Source organism: Capricornis sumatraensis, chromosome 1 (assembly GCF_032405125.1).
Source record: "Capricornis sumatraensis isolate serow.1 chromosome 1, serow.2, whole genome shotgun sequence".
In the NCBI taxonomy this organism is placed as follows: domain Eukaryota; kingdom Metazoa; phylum Chordata; class Mammalia; order Artiodactyla; family Bovidae; genus Capricornis; species Capricornis sumatraensis.
This window is the reverse complement of record NC_091069.1, coordinates 164,198,696-164,218,857: the sequence shown is the minus strand read 5'-3', so window position 1 is coordinate 164,218,857 and position 20,162 is coordinate 164,198,696. Positions and strand designations below refer to the sequence as shown.

At 39.6% G+C, this 20,162-nt stretch overlaps 1 protein-coding gene across 2 annotated transcripts; it reads left to right on the top strand.

Moving 5' to 3' along the window:
- Positions 1-210: 210 nt before the first annotated feature.
- Positions 211-16,346, top strand: NEPRO (nucleolus and neural progenitor protein). 2 transcript variants are annotated; one of them, XM_068974952.1, is made up of 9 exons: positions 211-311; positions 5,242-5,290; positions 7,814-7,893; positions 8,265-8,396; positions 9,072-9,149; positions 10,317-10,678; positions 10,913-10,974; positions 13,386-13,645; positions 15,765-16,346. In XM_068974952.1, exons 2-9 carry the CDS (start codon positions 5,255-5,257, stop codon positions 16,222-16,224), a joined length of 1,470 nt encoding a protein of 489 aa, XP_068831053.1. In that variant the 5' UTR covers positions 211-311; positions 5,242-5,254; the 3' UTR covers positions 16,225-16,346. The 2 variants fall into 2 exon arrangements, with proteins under 2 accessions (XP_068831053.1, XP_068831057.1); XM_068974956.1 differs by lacking the exons at positions 211-311; positions 8,265-8,396; positions 9,072-9,149 and having other exon boundaries at positions 5,172-5,290.
- The last annotated feature ends 3,816 nt before the right edge of the window (positions 16,347-20,162 follow it).

Below are 20,162 nucleotides of genomic sequence, written 5' to 3'. Positions count from 1 at the left end.
TCTCCCAGGTGGTTCTGATACACTACCACGTGTTTCTGGCTCACCATACTTAGTCCACTGTTCCGTGAAAGACTCCGCCCAGGGCCCCGCCCCCGCCCCACCTTTTGCCCTCTACCTCCCGGTGACGTCGGCTCATCTCCCCTCCTTCGGTGCCTCCACTTGGTCTCGCCTAGCTCCGCCCCTCCCACTCCGCCTGCTGCCTCCCAAGATGGCTACGCTGTGGCCAGGCCCGGAGCCGTGGAACCGGGTGAGGATCCCTAAGGCAGGGAGCCGTAGCGCAGTGACCGTACAGGACCCGGATACTGCGCTAGGTGAGTGAGGCGCCGGGCTAGGGGCGCAGGCTTTTCCGGAGGAGGCGTGGGGCCGGCGCACGTGCGCGCTGGGCGGGACTTCCGGAGCCCGCGGGACACTGGGAAGGGCCGAAGGGTCAGGAACTGGGGAATTTGCCAAGGAGTCTCGTGGGGGCACCTGGCTTTACGGTTGTTCGCTGGATCCACCGTGTCTATCGCAGGGCCTGGCAGGGGCACCGAAGGCTCGCGACCCAGCACCGCACCGAAATGGGGGAGAGGGGCGGACACAACTGGTGTCAGGGAAAAGTGCTGCCTGAGAGCCCTACGTTTCACTCAGCCACCAAGAGGCGTGGTTAGCCCTCCGTCTCTGCCGCGCTCTGCCTCTGAAGGGCTGCGGGTCGTCACTCAAGCACTCTGCGATTAAGCCGCAAATTTCCTGGGTCCCCAGTTCCTTATCTGTAAAATGGGGTTAGTTTCCCGGAGAAGGCAATGGCAACCCACTCCAGTACTCTTGCCTGGAAAATCCCATGGACAGAGGAGCCTGGTAGGCTGCAGTCCATGGGGTCGCTAGGAGTCTGACAGGACTGAGCGACTTCACTTTCACTTTTCACTTTCATGCATTGGAGAAGGAAATGGCAACCCACTCCGGTGTTCTTGCCTGGAGAAGCCCAGGGATGGGGGAGCCTGGTGGGCTGCCGTCTCTGGGGTCGCACAGAGTCGGACACGACTGAAGCGACTTAGCAGCAGCAGCAGCAGCTATCGCCAGGTCTTTGGGAGAATCTAAATGATGTCGTTTAGGAAAGCGTGCTCTATCAATACTGTTCATACTGTTCATGGGGCTCTATCAGTGTTTGAATGGCATTGCGATTATTAGGCAGTAGGGCAGTAAGGTGGCGCTAGTGGGAAAGAACCCTGGTGCAGGTTCGATCCCTGGGTCGGGAAGATCCCCTGGAGGAGGGCATAGCAATGCACTCCAGTATTGCTTGGAAAAGCCCATGGACAGAGGAGCCTGGCAGGCCGCAGTTCATAGGGTCGTACAGAGTCGGACACGACTGAAACGACTTGGCACGCACACAAGTCAGTAAGTACTGGGTTGAGGGATTGAATCCTGGCTCTTCCCTCTGCTGGAACTGGGTTGAGCAGTAGGGAATGTCTAACGTTTCTGGGCCTCAGTTCATTTTCAAATGGGAATAACAATAATACTTTATTCGTAGAGCAGTTCTGCTGAAAGTGAGTATTATAGAGTAATAATATAAAGTATTATTAATATAAAATAAAGTGAATATTTGGAACAGTGCCTGATATAGTAAATAATGATCAATTCAGTCCAGTCCAGTAGCTCAGTTGTGTCCGACTCTGCGACCCCATGGAATGCAGTAAGCCAGGCTTCCCTGTCCATCACCAACTCCCGGAGCTTACTCAAACTCATGTCCATTGAGTCGGTGATGCCATCCAACCATCTCATCCTCTGTTCTCCCCTTCTCCTGCCTTCAATCTTTCCCAGCATCAGGGTGTTTTCAGATGAGTCAGTTCTTTGCATCAGGTGACCAAAGTATTGGAGTTTCAGCTTCACCATCAGTCCTAACAATGAATACTTAGGACTGATTTTCTTTAGGATGGACTGGTTGGATCTCCTTGCAGATGATAGCTGTTATTAAATATTTATAACTTATCATCACATTCCCCTCTCTATCCATCCATCCTGCCCCATTTACAGATTAACGTTACCCCTTCCTCTGTTCAGAAATACTTTTAACAGGATTCCTGTTAAGCATGGAAATTCACCAAGTCTCTCCCCACCCCCAAGGCAGCTCATTCTGGCCTCAAATAGTTGGGAGAGTAAGAAAGTTCTCTGTGATGTGTAAAGTTTGCCTTTGTGTTACTCCCACTTAGGATGCTACTGCTACCGTTAAGAAGCATAGAGAACGCTATTAACTCTTATATTCACAGCTCTTCAGACTAGGAGGCTGTTATCTTGTTTTGCTAAATAAGCACCCCGTGTTTAGTCAGATATAATTTCCAGTTGTTATAGTGATTTCTCTTTTCTAAATATATTCTTTAAGTGGTATTAGAGAAGTATATAAAAGTGTCCCACCTTCAACATACTTAAAGTGTTTCAGTTCAGTTCAGTTGCTCAGTTGTGTTTGACTCTTTGCGACCCCATGAACCACAGCATGCCAGGCCTGCTTGTCCATCATAAACTCCTGGAGTTTATCCAAACTCATGTCCATTGAGTCGGTGATGCCATCTAAACATCTCATCCTCTGACATCCCCTTCTCCTGCCTTCAATCTTTCCCAACATCAGGGTCTTTTCAAATGAGTCAGCTCTTCCCATCAGGGAGCCAAAATATTGGAGTTTCAGCTTCAACACCAGTCCTTCCAATGAACACCCAGGACTGATCTCCTTTAGGATGGACTGGTTGGAAGTCCTTGTAGTCCAAGGGACTCTCGAGTCTTTTTCAACACCACAGTTCAAAGCATCAATTCTTTGGTGCTGAGCTTTCTTTATAGTCCAACTCTCACATCCATACATGACTACTGGAAAAACCTTGACTAGACGGACCTTTGTTGGCCAAGTAATATCTCTGCTTTTTATTATGCTGTCTAGGTTGGTCATAACTTTCCTTCCAAGGAGTAGGCATCTTTTAATCTCATGGCTGCAGTCACCATCTGCAGGGATTTTGGAGTCCAGAAAAATAAAGTCAGCCACTGTTTCCACTGTTTCCCCATCTATTTCCCATGAAGTGATGGGACTGGATGCCATGATCTTAGTTTTCTGAATGTTGAGCTTTAAGCCAACTTTTTCACTTTCCTCTTTCACTTTCATCAAGAGGCTCTTTAGTTGTTCATTTTATGCCATAAGGGTGGTGTCATCTGCATATCTGAGGTTATTGATATTTCTACAGGCAGTCTTGATTCCAGCTTGTGCTTCTTCCAGCCCAGCGTTTCTCATGATGTACTCTGCATATAAGTTAAATAAGTAGGGTGACACTATACAGCCTTGACGTACTCCTTTTCCTATTTGGAACCAGTCTGTTGTTCCATATCCAGTTCTAACTGTTGCTTCCTGACCTGCATACAGATTTCTCAAGAGGCAGGTCAGGTGGTCTGGTATTCCCATCCCTTGAAGAATTTTCCACAGTTTATTGTGATCCACACAGTCAAAGGCTTTAGCATAGTCAATAAAGCAGAAATAGATTTTTTCTAGAACTCTCTTGCTTTTTCAGTGATCCAGCAAATGTTGGCAATTTGATCTCTGGTTCCTATGTCTTTTCTAAAACCAGCTTGAACATCTGGAAGTTCACGGTTCACGTATTGCTGAAGACTGGCTTGGAGAATTTTGAGCATTACTTTGCTAGTGTGTGAGATGAGTGCAATTGTGCGGTAGTTTGAACATTCTTTGGCATTGCCTTTCTTTGGGATTGGAATGAAAACGGACCTTTTCCAGTCCTGTGGCCACTGCTGAGTTTTCCAAATTTGCTGGCATATTGAGTGCAGCACTTTCACAGCATCATCTTTTAGGATTTGAAATAGCTCAACTGGAATTCGGGAGAAGGCAATGGCAACCCACTCCAGTACTCTTGCCTGGAAAATCCCACGGACAGAGGAGCCTGGTAGGCTGCAGTCCATGGGGTCTCGAAGAGTCGGACACAACTGAGTGACTTCACTTTCACTTTTCACTTTCATGCATTGGAGAAGGAAATGGCAACCCACTCCAGTGTTCTTGCCTGGAGAATCCCAGGGATGGCGGAACCTGGGGGGCTGCTGTCTGTAGGGTCTCACAGAGTTGGACACGACTGAAGTGACTTAGCAGCAGTAGCAGCAACAACTGGAATTCCATCACCTCCACTAGCTTTGTTTGTAGTGATATTTCCTAAGGCCCTCTTGACTTCACATTCCCGGATGTGTGGCTCTAGGTGAGTGATCACACCATCGTGATGATCTGGGTCATGAAGATCTTTTTTGTATAGTTCTTCTGTGTATTTTTGCCACCTCTTAATATCTTCTGCTTCTGTTAGGTCCATACCATTTCTGTCCTTTATTGGCCCATCTTTGCATGAAATGTTCCCTTGGTATCTTGAATTTTCTTGTCTATTAGGTAGATAAGAAAGACTATAGGTATCTATAGTCTTTCCTCTTCTATGGTTTTCCTCTATTTATTTGCCCTGATCGCTGAGGAAGGCCTTCTTATCTCTCTTTGCTGTCCTTTGGAACTCTGCATTCAAGTGGGTATATCTTTCCTTTTCTCCTTTACTTTTCACTTCTTTTCACAGCTGTTTGTAAGGCCTCCTCATATAGCCATTTTGCTTTTTTGCATTTCTTTTTCTTGGGGATGGTCTTGATCCCTGTCATCTGTACAATGTCACGAACCTCTGTCCATAGTTCATCAGGCACTCTGTCTATCAGATCTAGTCCCTTAAATCTTTTTCTCACTTCCACTGTATAATCATAAGGGATTTGACTTAGGTCATATCTGAATGGTCTAGTGGCTTTCCCCACTTTCTTAAAGTGTTTGGTGTACCCTAAATGACTCTGCAAAGTATTCATATGAAAGAATATTAAAATCACGATAAAATGTGGTATGATATACATTCTAGTTTAATAGATGTTTTCTGAATGATTTCACGAACTTGATATCTTCTGTCACCATTTTCCTTCCTTCCTATGTCATTTCTTACATACTTAGAAATGTTTACTTATGTTCTTACAGGTGAAGCTGATTGTATTGTTATTGATTTCTTTAAAACAGATAAGGAAAGATGCTTCTTTTAGTGTATTTTTTGTATAATATACTTAATGTAGAAATGCATGTTAAGTCTTATTACTAAATATCTCTGCATTAGACCTTTGCATTGCAGCTGTAATTAAAGAATGCTGTCGCATTACATTGTCACTGAAGAGCCGAACCTTAGACGCAGAGACAGATGTATTATGTGCAATCCTTTACAGCAATCACAACAGAATGGGGCGCCATAAGCCCCATTTGGCCCTCAGACAGGTAAGGCGAGAGCCCTGTATTTAAGATAAAACATTTTTACTTGGTGAAGATGGAGATCACACCGCCACTTAACTTTTGTTATTTATGGAAATTGAAGTAAATTACTTGTGATTTACTTGGGCTTTCCTGACAGCTCAGTTGGTAAAGAATCCACCTACAATGCAGGAGACCTTGGTTTGATTCCTGGGTTGGGAAGATCCACTGGAGAAGGGACAGGCTACCCACTCCAGAATTCTTGGGCTTCCCTTGTGGCTCAGCTAGTAAAGTATCTGCCTGCAGTGCGGGAGACCTGGATTTGATCCCTGGGTTGGGAAGATCCCCTGGAGAAAAGAAAGGCTACCCACTTCAGTATTCAGGCCTGGAGAATTCCGTGGACTGTCCATGGGGTCGCAAAGAGTTGGACACAACTGAGTGACTTTCACTTCACTTTCACTTGTGATTTTTAAGTGTTAAGCCCACAATCACATGTGAGCTTTCAGTTTTTTTTCCCTGAAAGCATTTCAAAAAACAGTCTGTATTAGAAAAGAACTATGTTCGATTCTTTCCCAGTCTTGTTTCTAGTAGGTAGATAATTATGAAAAAATTTCTTCATTATATACAATCTGTAACAAATTACCACTCCTTTGTCTACTTTAAAGATTGAGTGATTTGATCAAAACAAAATGTTGGATTAAGAAACAATTTTCCTGAGCATAATCAAAATCTCCAAATCATAAAAAGAACAAAGTTGCAATTTATTGTGGTGGTAAACAATCTAATTGGGAATATATTAAATGAGTATATAACAAGTTGTGTAAAGTGTTTTGTGTATCTTTTGAAGTTTAAGACAAAATTGGGTCCTTCTAGCTCAGGGATTACATACACAGAATAGAGCCTTCTAAGTTCTGTATATGCTAATTTATTTGCTCTTTCATTTTATTAATTCTCCAAGTATTTTTGAAACTTTCTATGTGTCAGGTACTGTGCTTTGTGCTAGGTGTATGGCATAATCTCCAACCTTAAACAGATTCATGTTCTTTGGTTAGTTTTCCATTCACATTACTTAAAGCAAAAAAGATGATTTCTTCACCAAAGAAAGATTTGCGATTATGGTTTTTTCTAAGTTTTCTTCTCTGGAGCAGGTTTTATCTCCTGAGTCTTTAACTCCAAAACCAAACTTGTTATCTCAGATTGAATTTACGTATTTCTCCTCCTGGCTTCCAGGTTGTCAATAAGTATAGTCATAAAAATTTGGTGTTCTGTTTTCTCTGCTCTCCCATCCGGTTAACTGATCAATTAACAGTTTCTCTGTATCTAGTCCCTTTTAGTTCTGGCTAAATTTTAAAACCTTGTCAATTTTCTGTTGTCTTGTAATTCTGACTGATGTTTCCTCCTTTAGTCTTTCCTCTACTGTGGCATGTTCACATGTACCAAATCCAGGTTAATCATCCTAAAACACAGCTTAATTTTTAATGGTTCTCCATTGTCCCCTGAATAAAGAGCAGACCTCTTAGCTTAACTTAGCAGATCCTTCCTGATCTGGCCTCTTCAGTTTTCTTAGCTCAGGCTTCTCTGTGGTCTTCATCGTCATATATGTTGTATTACAAGCAGCCTGAACTCTTTGAGTCTTCCTACTCACCACATTGGTTCCCTCCTTTGAGCCTTTGCTTACCTGGTTCTGTATGTGTACAATGCCCAAGCCCTCCATCACTTGATCCTCATGTCTGCAGCGCTTACGGACAGTGAAATTTAGTACTTAACAATTTACTGTCTTGTTTTATTAGTTTCACTATTAGAATCATGTTACTTTCAGAAAAGTTTATTAATACAATCTTGAGAAGAATAATCTTACATTTACTTTGGTCCTCTTTATAGCACCAAGCACATCCTGGACTATAGTAAGAAAGAAAGAAAGAAAGAAAGAAAGTGAAGTTGCTCAATTGTGTCCAACTCTTTGCGACCCCATGGACTGTAGCTCTCCAGGCTCCTCTATCCATGGGATTCTCCAGGCAAGAGTACTGGAGTGGGTTGCCATTTCCTTCTCCAGGGGATCTTTTCAACCCAGGGATCGAACCTGGGTCTCCCGCATTGTAGGCAGATGCTTTACCATCTGAGCCACCAGGGAAATCCAGTCACTGGTCATAACCTGAGCATAATCAAAATCCCCGAATCATAAAAAGAACAAAGTTGCAATTTATTTATTGTGGTGGTAAATAGTTAATTGGGAATGTATTAAATGAGTATATAACAAGTTGTCTAAAGTGTTTTGTGTATCTTTTGAAGTTTAAGACAAAATCTGAGAAATTTATTTGGCTGCATAAATTTAAAATTTTTAACCAGAAGCAACTGCTTTGGGCTACAGGTTTCTTTACCCTAAAATATGGTATTCTGTGTATTTCTATACTTTGTATTCTGTGTATTTCTATACTTTGTATTCAGTGTATTACCATACTTTGAAATTTTGAATTTGTTTTCATGTTCACATCGTGGCTTTGTCTCTATTACACATAAACATGTGAATTTGAGCTGGTCTTTCCCTTTCAGGTTGAACAGTGTTTAAAACGTTTGAAAAACATGAATTTGGAAGGTTCAATTCAAGATCTCTCAGAGTCATTTTCTTCTAAGTAAGTAGTCTAGTTGCTTTGTAATGGGCTTTGTGCTGGGCTGGAAACCTGGCGTCTTGCTGTGACCTCGCTTTAGACTTCCTTCATTATTGTTTGAATATAACCAATTATACCTTAGCTGTACAAATTTTATTTTAATAAAGGGCCCCTGGTATTTGTGGTAATCTCCCTCTGTTGGCTTGTGGGAAGGAACAGTGTGACACTGAAACCTGGGTGATGATAAGCTATTTTGAAACATAAGTGTCAGTTAACTTCAGTGAGTCATTATTAAGCTTAACTACCTCAAATTGAGCTTAAAGCAATTCTGTACTTATTATATAAGTGTTTTATATTTAAGAATGAAAGTAACATACTTTTCTATTTTTGTCAAGTGAAAATCAGCCTATAAATACCAAAGCATGTGTCATCCCCAGCCAACCAGTGGTGGAACTGGTGTTGATGAAGATTTTGGGAGCCTGCAAGTTGCTGCTTCGCCTGTTGGACTGTTGCTGCAAGACATTTCTGTATCCTTGAGTCATCTAAAAAACGTTTTTCTGAACTTCAGTTGTTTGGATGTATTTAATGGGCTTCTCAGGTGGCTCAGTGGTAAAGAATCCACCTGCTAATGAAGGAGCCAAAGGAGATGCAGGTTTGATCCCTGGGTCAGGAAGACCCCCTGGAGGAGGAAGTGGCAACCCACTCCAGTATTCTTGCCTGGGAAATCCCACGGGTTACAGTCCATGGGGTTGCAGAGTCAGACACGACTTAGCATGCATACAGGGATGAATTTAATAGTATTTCTGTTTGAAAGCTAGGGAGTATGTAGTTTTTCATATTTTCAAAGTAGGAGTTATAATTTATGCAAGTTCTTAAAATTTTGCTCTTTGGTCTCCTCTTCCTGGGAAGTGCCTGAAATAGCCATTGCCAGGGATTTCTACCTCTATTTAATATGTATTATCCTAAAGGCACTGACAGTTAGAAATTCTTAATCTTAAAAGCTAATCCTTGGAAACCAAATTTATTAAGCCTCTAGCAGAGTGTATATTACTTTTGTTAAAGCTTCAATGACTTACATAGAACATATTTTAAGGCTTTAACTCCTTAAAATTCTGCGTTGTGTTTTTTTTTTCCCATAAATGTAACTCAACAAAACATAAATTTCTTTGATTCTGTTTTCCAACTTTAACTTGATTCTTCAGCTTGACTGTGAAACATCTAGGTTTGCAAGAATTCATTATTTTAAACCTTGTGATGGTTGGCCTCGTGAGCAGGTTATGGTATGTATGTACGTACCTTTGAAATCCTTCATTTCTTTTTCATTTCTCTAACTCAGACTAGGTTTCTTATTAGTAGTTTTCATATTTGCTTTTCCATGGGATGTTGAAGGTGCAGAAATTCTGTTTCTTCATTTGATCAGAGTTTATCTGGGATGGATTAGGAAGCTAAGTGTTGTTATTGGGAAGCTAAGTTATGTCAAAAGACTAGGCTTTCAATCTGAATCCATGAGATCACTTCCACATTAACTAAGCAAATGAATTCCTAGGATTAGCAGCTGGAATTAAAAAAAAAAAGGTTCCTTTAATCATTCAGCTGAGCCATTTAAAATGAATGTGTTCCTGGGCAGTCTGTATCATTCATTTGTTTCTGCCACTAGATTTCTAATACTTAATGGCAGTGACCTTCCTAATGTTTTCTAAATTCCTTTCTTCCACATGAACCACCACTGCTGTTCCAGCCATAGCTATTGATGTAAAGAACACTGGTAATACTAGTTGCAAACCAAAGAGAATTTCCCTTGCATCTCACAATATATATTATGGAGCTTATCTGATGGATAATCAGATTCAAAATCTGCCCATTTGTGATTAGCTATCATTTGAATGGAAACAAAAAAAGAAAAAATTATTTCTAATCCTTAATTTCTGTCTTAATCTGTTTATCTCAAGTACTCTTTTCAATCATCCTGTTTTTTTATTCTGCTTGTTTTTAGAGCTAACAATGTTAGAATTACTTACCATATGTTAGTATGATTATCATGTTAGTAATGTTAGAATTACTACTCAATGTCAAACCGTATTATTCCTCCCTACAACGAAAATAGCTTTGATTTTTTAATTTTAATAATACATGTTTATTTGAAGAAACTTTTCAAAGAACCTCTTATCCTCTAGATAAAACCACATTTAAGATTTTGGTGCCCATCCTTTGAAATCTCTCTCCATGTAGTACTGTATTTGGTTTTATATAACATTTTGTACTTGGATTTTTCTGTATAAGCTGGACTAAATCTAGCTCTTTGCAAGTATCCACTGTAGCATTTTTTTGTTTAAAATCTATAGTGGCAGACTGATAGGTGTTATTTTCTGCTTTGAATCTGTTAGTTATTATGTAATCTGCAAATTACAATTACTGGCTAATTCATGAGCTCTTACTTCTTTCCCTAGGGTTCTGTATAAAGATGTTTTAAAAAAGCTGGTTTCTTTATATGAACCATTGTTTGGATTACTTCAAGAGGTCTCCAGGATTCAACCATTGCCTTACTTCAAAGGTTTTACCTTTCCTTCTGATATTGTTGAATTTTTAGGAGAGCCCTATTTTGAAGTCTTTAAGAAAAAAATGCCTACAGCTTTTGTAGCTAAAGGAGTAACCAAACTGCTAAATAAACTATTTTTAACAAAAGAGCAATCACAGAGGTCGGGTGAAGAAACTTTACTTAGAATTTCTGAAAAAGCTAAACAAATGAAGATCAATATACAGAATAATATGGATCTTGGACAACCAGTAAAGAGTAAGAAAATCTTAAAAGGTAATTTGCTTTGATATGGCTCATTCTCTTAAACTCTCTTAATTTTAACTCACATTATCTTTAGAGACGTGTGTTATTAATAATGTGTGTTTTCTAAGCTTGAGCATGTTATTTCTTTCTGTTGTATCTTCATAGTTCTTTGCTTGCTTAACTCCCTTTGTTGTCATGTACTTAAGAATTTATTGTTTTGAAAATAGTATGCCTAATTGTTTTATCTGTGCTCTATCTCCACAGAAAAGTCATCAGAATTTGATGTGAGAGCTTTCTGCAAACAGCTGAAACAAAAAGCTATTCAGGTTTGTCTGGCTTATTTTAATAATAGCTTATGATTTCTGCTAAGTGTAGATGCCACTTACCTAGGACAGAGGCTGACTCTCACTTCTGGTTTTATCCTTGGCTCTAGGCATAGTGCCATCTTAGTCTCAGTCTGCTTCTGAATGAGTAGAGGCATTTCCAAGGGATCTGAGTGCATCTAGTTAATTCAGTTAATAGAATGCCTTCAGAAACATTTTACTAAGGGTTTTGCTAGGATTTTAAAATGGTCCTAGGCTCCACCATAGGAGTGGATTATACTGCAGCTTAAGAATATGGGCTTTGAAGTCAGACAGATGGTTTGCGTCCTGGCTTTGGTGTGTAGTAGTTTGTGACCTTATGTAAGTTTCCTGACCTGTCCATGCCTCCATTTTCTAGAAACAGTATACACTTCATAGGGCTGTGCCAGTTTTAGTACATGTAAAGTATTCAGCACAGAGTCTCAAGTGTGATAAGCCCTTACTTGATATTAGATGTTGTCAGGTACTTCCATCGTCACTATCATCATCATCATCTTTTATCATGGGGCTTCTATTTCTGTCTTTCTGTCAGTGTTAGAGCTGATGTCAGCGTTTGACCTCTCCTCAGCCAGTGTCTGTAAACTCGGTTTGTTCTGGATCTGACACGGATAAGAAGTTCTTTTACTCTCTTTTCAAAGTTGTTTTCTTCATGGGCTATATCTTCCATTCTATTCAAGAATTCTTTTCTAACAAGTCAGTACTTTCTTGAAGGTTTACAAGGATTCCAGCTTGCATTTATATTTTGTCCAGTTTACAAGTTCTGGAGCAAGATGTCATCATCACCATAATACTTATACTGCATTTACTCTTTGCCGGGCATTGTTCAGAACTCTTTATATTTGTAAACTCATATAATCCTTGCAAAAGTCCTGTGAGGTAGGTACTGCTCTTTCCATGTTTCGGATGAGAAAATTAAGGCAAAGAAAGGACAAGAAATTTGTCTAGGCCAGATAGCAAATATGGGGCAGAACTGGGATTTGAACCAGGCAGTTTGGTTTTAGTCTTTGTCATTTAATATTATTTGTTGTTCAGTCACTAAGTTGTGTCTGACTTTCTGCAACTCCATGGGCTGCAGCACACCAGACTTCCCTGTCCTTAACTGTCTCCTGGAGTTTATCATTACACCAGTCTCCAAATAGTTTTATCAGCTCTCTCTTAATAACTACAGCTCTCTGTGACTCCTGAAACTTTCTGCAGTCCATCACTTGTTCCTATGTGAGCTGGTTCCAGCATCCCTCTTATTTATGACCAATCACTATTCTATTTTTAGCATTTAGCACCAACATGCTTAGGGTGTTTTTAGGCCAAACCTCTATGGATCACCAACACAAAGATCGATAGGTCTCTACCTTCTACTACTGTTACTTGTTCTTCTTGAGAATGAGAAATTTGCAAGAAACGAAGTTTTGAACACAAGATGGAAGCAGACCTAGTAGGTGGCATATTTCAATAAACAGTAGTAGTTGATAAAATTCAAACTTGACTTCATGCAGAAAAATGAAGGTGAAGAGACAGAGGTGCCACATCAAAAGATGGTTGAATTGGAATTGGAAATATTGCTCAGTTAAGCATTTTTAGCATACATTCAGCAGTCATCTGCATTTCCACATTTATCAACAACATTTATGACCCTTCATTGAGGAGGTGATGAAAAACAAGCTGTGGTAGTCCAGTATTAGAGGAAAAGGGCTTTTCAGCGATTTTGTCTCCGGCCAGATAGACTTTGACCAATACTTAATTACGTGGAGTTTTATTCTTATGTGTAGGTTAAATGGGCTTCCCTGGTGGCTCAGTGGTTGAAAATCCACCTGCCAGTGCAGGAGAGGCAGGATGGATCTGTGGGTGGGGAAGATCCCCGGAGAAGGAAATGGCCACTTCGGTATTCTTGCCTGGGAAATCCCATGGACAGAGGAGCCCGGCAGGCTGTAGTCCATGGGGTCACAAACACAACAGCAACACAGGTTAAATAAATATGTATGTAAATATTTATATTGTTACTTGTGTACAACTGAATTTAGCTATAGATGGGATCTGTTGTAGCACAGAAGGGAAAAAATCGTATTAGGAACAGTGAATAAAAATTTTTTTAAGCAAAGGAAAGGAATTCCCTGGCAGTCTAGTTATTAGGACTCTGTATTTCCACTGCAAGGGGGTACCAGTCTGATCCCAGGGTTGAGGAACTAAGATCCCTAAAGCCAGGTGGCACAGTCAAAAAAATTTAAAAAGACAAACAGAAAGCATAGGGAACTGGAAAAAACTTTTCTCCTTCTTTTAAAAAGATGCATTTTCAAATGTTGATAGTGTGTGAGTCAACTTCTCTCTCTTGTTATATGTCAGTAACAGATCCAATATATTTTTCTCATTCCATATTTCAGGAGAAGAGCTTTGAGTTTAAATGTTCTCCATCCAAACTAAAGGCAACCAAACATTCTTCTCAGAAAGCAATAGGAACTCCCTGTGTAAAAAGTCTTGTGCAAAGATTCCGAGAGGCTGAGACTTTCACACAACTTTCTGAAGAAATCCAAATGGCAATTCTGTGGTGTAGAAGCAAAAAACTGAAGGTTCAGACCACCTTTCTGGGTAACAAACTTCTTAAAAGTAATCGGCTTAAACATGTGGAAGCTCAAGGCTCTAGGTAGGTATATTATAAAAATTACATTCCTTTACTTCTTCTGTTATCTTTTAAGGCGAAAGTATATATAGTCAGCCTTTTTAATGTCCAGTACCCTGGGGACTAAAATTGCAGTTTTGTTAGCTACTTTTATTGGACAGAGCTAAATATATATATCATTGGGAGAAAGTAAATTTGGTCAATTGGATTTACTCTTCACCATTCCATCCTTTTATTCGAAAAGTATCAGGTGTGTCTGTGGTATGCTAACCTGCAGATACAACTATGTGTAAGACGGATTTAATCCTCATGGAGTTCTGCCTCTGGTAGGAGAGATCTGCCCGCAGCTTCAGTGGGATGAGGGTGTGAGAGCAGAAGATGCTTCCTCCTACAAGGCCACACACCAGACTTGAGTCAGCGTCGAGTAGTTTCCATTCACAGGAGCTAGACTCGCCATGTATTGCTTCATCCTTTTGGGATGCCTACATTCATAGCACTGCTTAAGGATGGTTATCTTTGTGAGCCAGTATTGCTTGAATGAAGTTAGATATTTTAGGGCTTTATGTTTTTATTGAATAAATAATAGACGCCTGTGGTAACAATTTGAGACACAAATGGCCATGAAGGTCCTCATTCCCCCTTGACAGGGGCGATCACTGACCACTTTTTGCGTATCCTTCAAGAAACACTCTCTGCATCCACCACAATTTCTTACTATATTTATGGACATGTGTCTATTCAGGGCTTTATAATGGTTTCCATGGATGTCACTTGGTCACAACTTGTTAAATTTTCTTTAAAAATTTATGGAAAAACAATACCTGTTTTAGTAAAAAAAAAATATATATACTGAAGGTTTTATAGCAAGTTTTGACTAAAAGCTGTGGGAGAAGTTAAGGGTTTTTACATTATACTCTAGAGTGGAAGCTCAATTTAAAATGGAGCTGTTCTGTTCAAGATTCTGTTTAAACTCAGGGGTAGGTGAGGCAGAGATGCTAACTAAAAGTTAATCCAGAGGGTAACAAACTCGTGGTTATTTGATGAAGCCATTATTCTGCACCCCACAAAAATGCAGTGCTCTTTCATTCTGCCCTGTTTTGATGTTTCAGTAACACGTTATATTTGTGCTACATTTTAAGTTTACTTAATGTCCACAATAACTGACACAAGGTGGTGGTATTCACATTTTATGGATGAGTTAATAAGAGGATTTTACTCAGGGAATTAGAGCTGGAGATCTTGGACTCAGTGCAGATCCTCTGATTCTTCTGGTTTTTTTTCATCTATTTCCATTTCAGTTGGGAAGTCACCTACCTTCTCCTCACTTAAAAATTACCACTTATAGTAAGACAGAATGGTTTGGAAACAGAGATCATGGATTACTACGTTAAAATGGGCTTCCTCAAAGTTCTATATTGGTTTAAAAAGGAAGAGGGTACAGTAGGAGGCACAGACTCAGGCTAATCATTTGCGTTCTGACTATCAGAGTGAGGGAGTTAGCAGGGTACCAGTGCTCCTTGTGGCAGTATATCCTACTCAGTATATCCTATATCCTAAATACCTAACACAACCAGCCATTTGAGTTCTGAATCCCCAGATTTGAAGATAATATGAATGCTGTCATTTTGCCTATGCTGGCATCCCTGTCTTCTCTTCCCATTTTCCATAAACTCCCTCTTCACTTTTATTCCTTTTTTCTTGTTCATTTCCTGTTATTATAGTGAATATGAAGTCGTTACTCTAGAAATGGGAAGATGCATCCTAGTGACTTTTCTATTTGTAACTCATCTTTTCCCCAGTTCCATTCCTATTACATTATGAATAGATGAGCAATTACCAGGAAGTAGCTCTGGCACTGAAATATGGCAGTATCTCACCATTCAGCTGCCTTGCTAGTTGAAGGAGCTACTTTACTGTGGAAATGTAATGGGGACACATTTGCCCAGTCTAAATCAGAGGGAAGTTGTGCTCTGAAAACACAGACTGGATGTGAAGCTCCTATTTCCATGTTTTTCCTTATGATTCTGGAAATTGTACAGAGGCATAGGACATATATTTTAATTGGAAGTTGGTAAAAAGGAGACGAAATTTTTGAGAATGTTTTTCTGCATCTTAACAATCTAATTTCTTCTGTCCTTTAAAGTTTGCCAAAGAAGCTACAGTGCATAAAAACATCTATTTGCAACTGCCTTCTTCATGGCTTAGGTATGAAAACTTCGAAGCATCACCTGAGACAAAGAAGATCACAGAATAAATTTTCACTGAAAGGAAGGAAACAGAGAAGGTTGCAGTCGACTCTTTTAAAGGAAATCCAGCAGCCCCCTCGAGGGACTCAGAGTGCTACGGATGTCATTAAAGGGAGACTCTCAGATTCTACTGTTCGTAGGACTGATCTGTACCCTAACAATAAGCAAGTGTTGAATAGGAGAATTTCAGATCCTGTCGTACAAACTAAGAAGACACAAACTCATGAAAAGCTTACAGAAAGCAATGAAAATGAGGCGGGTTCTTGGACAGTGATGCAAGGAAATAAACATAATACATCAGGAAGCACTAAGGAGACAGACGACATTGATGATATTTTTGCTTTAATGGGAGTTTAGAGGCTCATATGTGAAACTGTTAACCAGTTGCTCCAGTATTCTGCTGCTTTAAGTGGAACAGCTGAAATGTGGGAAGGTCTGCAAGTACCACTTGGACTCAGAGGAGCTGCTTTAGGACAACACTGTACAGCAGTTCATTTTAGTTCAATAAACGCTTACCATAGCTTTGTGTCATTTAATCGACAAATATTTGACTATTAGTCGGTTTTTTACTTAAGACCTGAGTAATTAGGTTTGTAAAACTTATATTGTGCCTTAGGTAAATGGGATGCAGGGGTAGGGTGTAGCAAGGAATCACCTAGAAGGTCACTTTGACCTTAATGGCTCCACTGTAGCTAAGTGCTCTTCTGAACACCAAGGTCTGTAGCTTTTAACAGCTGTACTGTCTGTCTTCTGTATGTTAGAACTGATCATCAGTTTTGCCACTAAGTGTATTAGCAGGCAATGGTTACAACCATTATTTCACTTCATTTGTTAACCTTATCTCATTGGAGGGCATATTAAAGTGCTTTTGGAATTGTCCAAAAGTTTATAGGGGAGCTTGATTTGGGTGCTAGTGATTGATTCCAAATAAATTTTTTTTTTCCAGAAAGGATATAGAGTGACTTACGGTTATACACAAAGTAGAACTAGGTGAGAAAGTTAAAATGAAAAAGCTAAGGAAACACAAAATCAGCCTAGAGAGGCTAAAAATAGATTTATAATTGGTGCTGATGGTATCACCTGATATTTATATGTTGCTCATACAATTGCTCTGAGAAGGTAAATCCTACATATTTTCAAATAATGATGCGAAGTTCGAGGTTTCTTTCAAGTTTTATGTTTATATATAGTAATTTATACAATGCCTAGTATATCCTGCATCTTCTTCAGTCATCCTACCATTTTTTAAGTTTCCTTTTTGTTCTTTATCTGGCCTTTTTCTTTCCTCGTCTGTTTTCTGTATATTTTCCACTTACTTACTATACCAGTGGTTCTCAAACTGTAGGGATGTCTTGAGAATCACTGGGTGGGGTTGTTTAAAATGCCGATTTTGAGTCCCTTCCAGAGATTGATAATCATGGCTAGGGGACAGGATCAGAAATCTGCATTTTAATACGGGGCTCAGGTGATTTTGATGCAAGTAGCCCAAAATGCAGTTAGATAAACACCGGTTTAGTTCCCCTTTCCTGAAGCCTTGCTAAGTCAATCTCTAGTCACTTTTTATTAGTTTATATTTCTCCTGGTTTCCTACCAAGTGGTATAGCTACTTGGTACTTTAAAACATGGACAATACCGAGGAAGTCTCCTTCGTGACAAGTCTAGAAATAGCCATCAGCTTCTAAGATTCAAGACCCAGTCTTGCTTCTGTGTGCATGTGACACTAATCATGTGCAAACAGCAGGCTTCTCTGGGCTCAGTTCCTCCATCTGAAGTGGTATTACTGTCCAATAATCATAAACCTGTACAGCTGGAAGAGACTTTGGAGATCACCCTTCATTGTATACAACAGAGTGGTTCAGTGAATTGTCTAAGGAGGTGAAACTGGATTAGACTATAAGCCTAGCATTTTTTTTTCCTATTTAATTAATATATTTGGAGTATGTTTATCTCCTTTTCCCATCTGCCCCTTAAAATTCTGGGAAAAACAGTAAAGAATTTCATGTGTCCCTAAGTTGGTAAAAATAAGGAACATAGTATTCTGGTTTTTTTTTCCCAAACAAATTCAAATGTTTTAAGTTTTAAAAGTGAAATCTTAAAATTACAAAACCATAACTTACCCAGCAAATTAGATTAGAAAATAACTGTTAGCATCATCATAGTAAATACCAATTTAATCCCTTCTGGTGGCATTAACACACTCTGGTCATTTATAAGAGCAGTGTGGTAGACCTCTCATGTGTCATTTCAAATCTTCTTGGCCTCTTACTGCAGCCACTACTATGATAACCAGTCTCAAGCAGGACTGGATGACTACACCTTGCCTTCTCGCCTCTGACAAGCTACAGGAACTGCTTGGCATTTGGGCATACACAACTTGTTAACCTCCCTTCAAAGACAATTCAGAGGCACATTTCATAAGGTTCCACAGATCCCTCAAGATCAAGCCCTAGAGCTATGCTGTTTCCAACTCACTGCCTCCTTGATTGGCTTTCCTTCCATCTGTTTCATTTCCCCTTCATTCCTGTTCCCTGGAATCACATCCCCAGTAAACTATTGGACACAAGCTTTTTTCTTAGACCTTCCTTTTAGAAGAACAAAAGCCAAGGCTAAGACAAGCTGTAAAGTAACACTGGCAGGCAGAAAGATGACTTTTAAGATAATTTTGTTGTTACTATCAATATATATCTTACTTGGTGAACGCCCATATTAAAGTTCCCCCCCCCCCCTTCTTAAAGTTTAAATCACTGCTGGTTAGAATAAACTAGTAGTATTAACTATAAAACTGAAAACATTCAGAACTGAATTTTCTAAAAGTCAAAAAGTTGTTTTATAGCATTAATTTTTTATCCAGTGTATTGCTATAACATTTTAATATTCAGCCTCACTCTGAAAAGCTAAACCACTTGTATGACTAGGTCAGTAACACCTTCATAAAAATATTTTCCACTAACATTATTCCAAAGTAAGGCTTTATCTTTCCATTCTGAATCCTAATGGGAAGATTCCATTTATAAACTGTCCCATCAACTTTTTTCTCTTGCCCTGTGCAAATCAACTTTCATACCTAAAACTTTCTTCTTTGGTCTTAACCTAGATAAAATGTTACTTCCTCTGTGACAGGATGTATTCTGTGATAAATCTACCCATGAGTTTTGCTATATACTTGAATTGGTTTTGCTTTACAAATAGGTAGAATAAATAGATGTTCTTTTCACATTTTAATCTTCATAGCTTCTGAGGTAGAGTTACAAAAGAAGTTCAGAAACATCTAATGTGTAATAAATATTAGAACTGGAACTTGAATTCTGGTCTTCTGATTCTGAACCCTGTGAAAGTGACTGACCTCAGCCTGAAATAAGTGGTATTGCCATTATGGACTGGTTGAAATTTTATCAAGAATAATTTTTGTTATATTCAAATGAGGTCTCCAGAAAAATGATAAGTTATAGCCATACATATAAAGACCCTGATGCTGGGAAAGATTGAAGGTAAATGGAGAAGAGGGTGGCAGAGGATGAGGTGGTTAGATAGCATCACTGACTCAATGGACATGAATTTGAACAAACTCTAGGAGATAGTGAAGGACCAGGAAGCCTGGTACGCTACAGTCAATGGGGTGGCAGTCAAGACACAACCTGGTGACTGAACAATAACATAAGACTTTACCTTCAACCCATGTATCGGTGCTTAACAAAAAAGTAGCCCCTTTTTACCTAGTGCATTGTAATATTTTAAAAAATAGAGTAATAGATATTCCTTTAAAAGACAAAAACCCAATGAATAATATGGCAAACCATCATCTACACAGTAGGGGCTACCCTGATGGCTCAGACAATAAAGAATCTGCCTGCAATGCAGGAGACCTGACTTCAATCCCTGTGTCAGGAGGACCCCCTGGAGAAGAGAATGGCTACCCACTCCAGTATCCTTGCCTGGAAAATGCCATGGACAGAGGAGCCTGGCAGGCTACAGTCCTTAGGGTTACAAAGAGTCAGACACGACTGAGTAACACTCTCACTATCATCTACACGGTAGGAAACAGATTTTCATTTTACAGACTTCTATATGGTCTTGTCAGTCAGTTTGTTAAAAACTGCTGGTATCTCTTCTAATGAACAGCATAACTCAATCATGTATAAACCTTTCTGCCCCTATAGGCACAAATTCATTCTTCCTTTGGAAATATGCAGGTTTTAAAGCTGAAGTGATTCTTCTGCAAATTACAGATACACAACATTTAAAACAATGTTGAAATTCTGTCTTTAACTGCAGTTGGCACAGACAATTTTGAATCT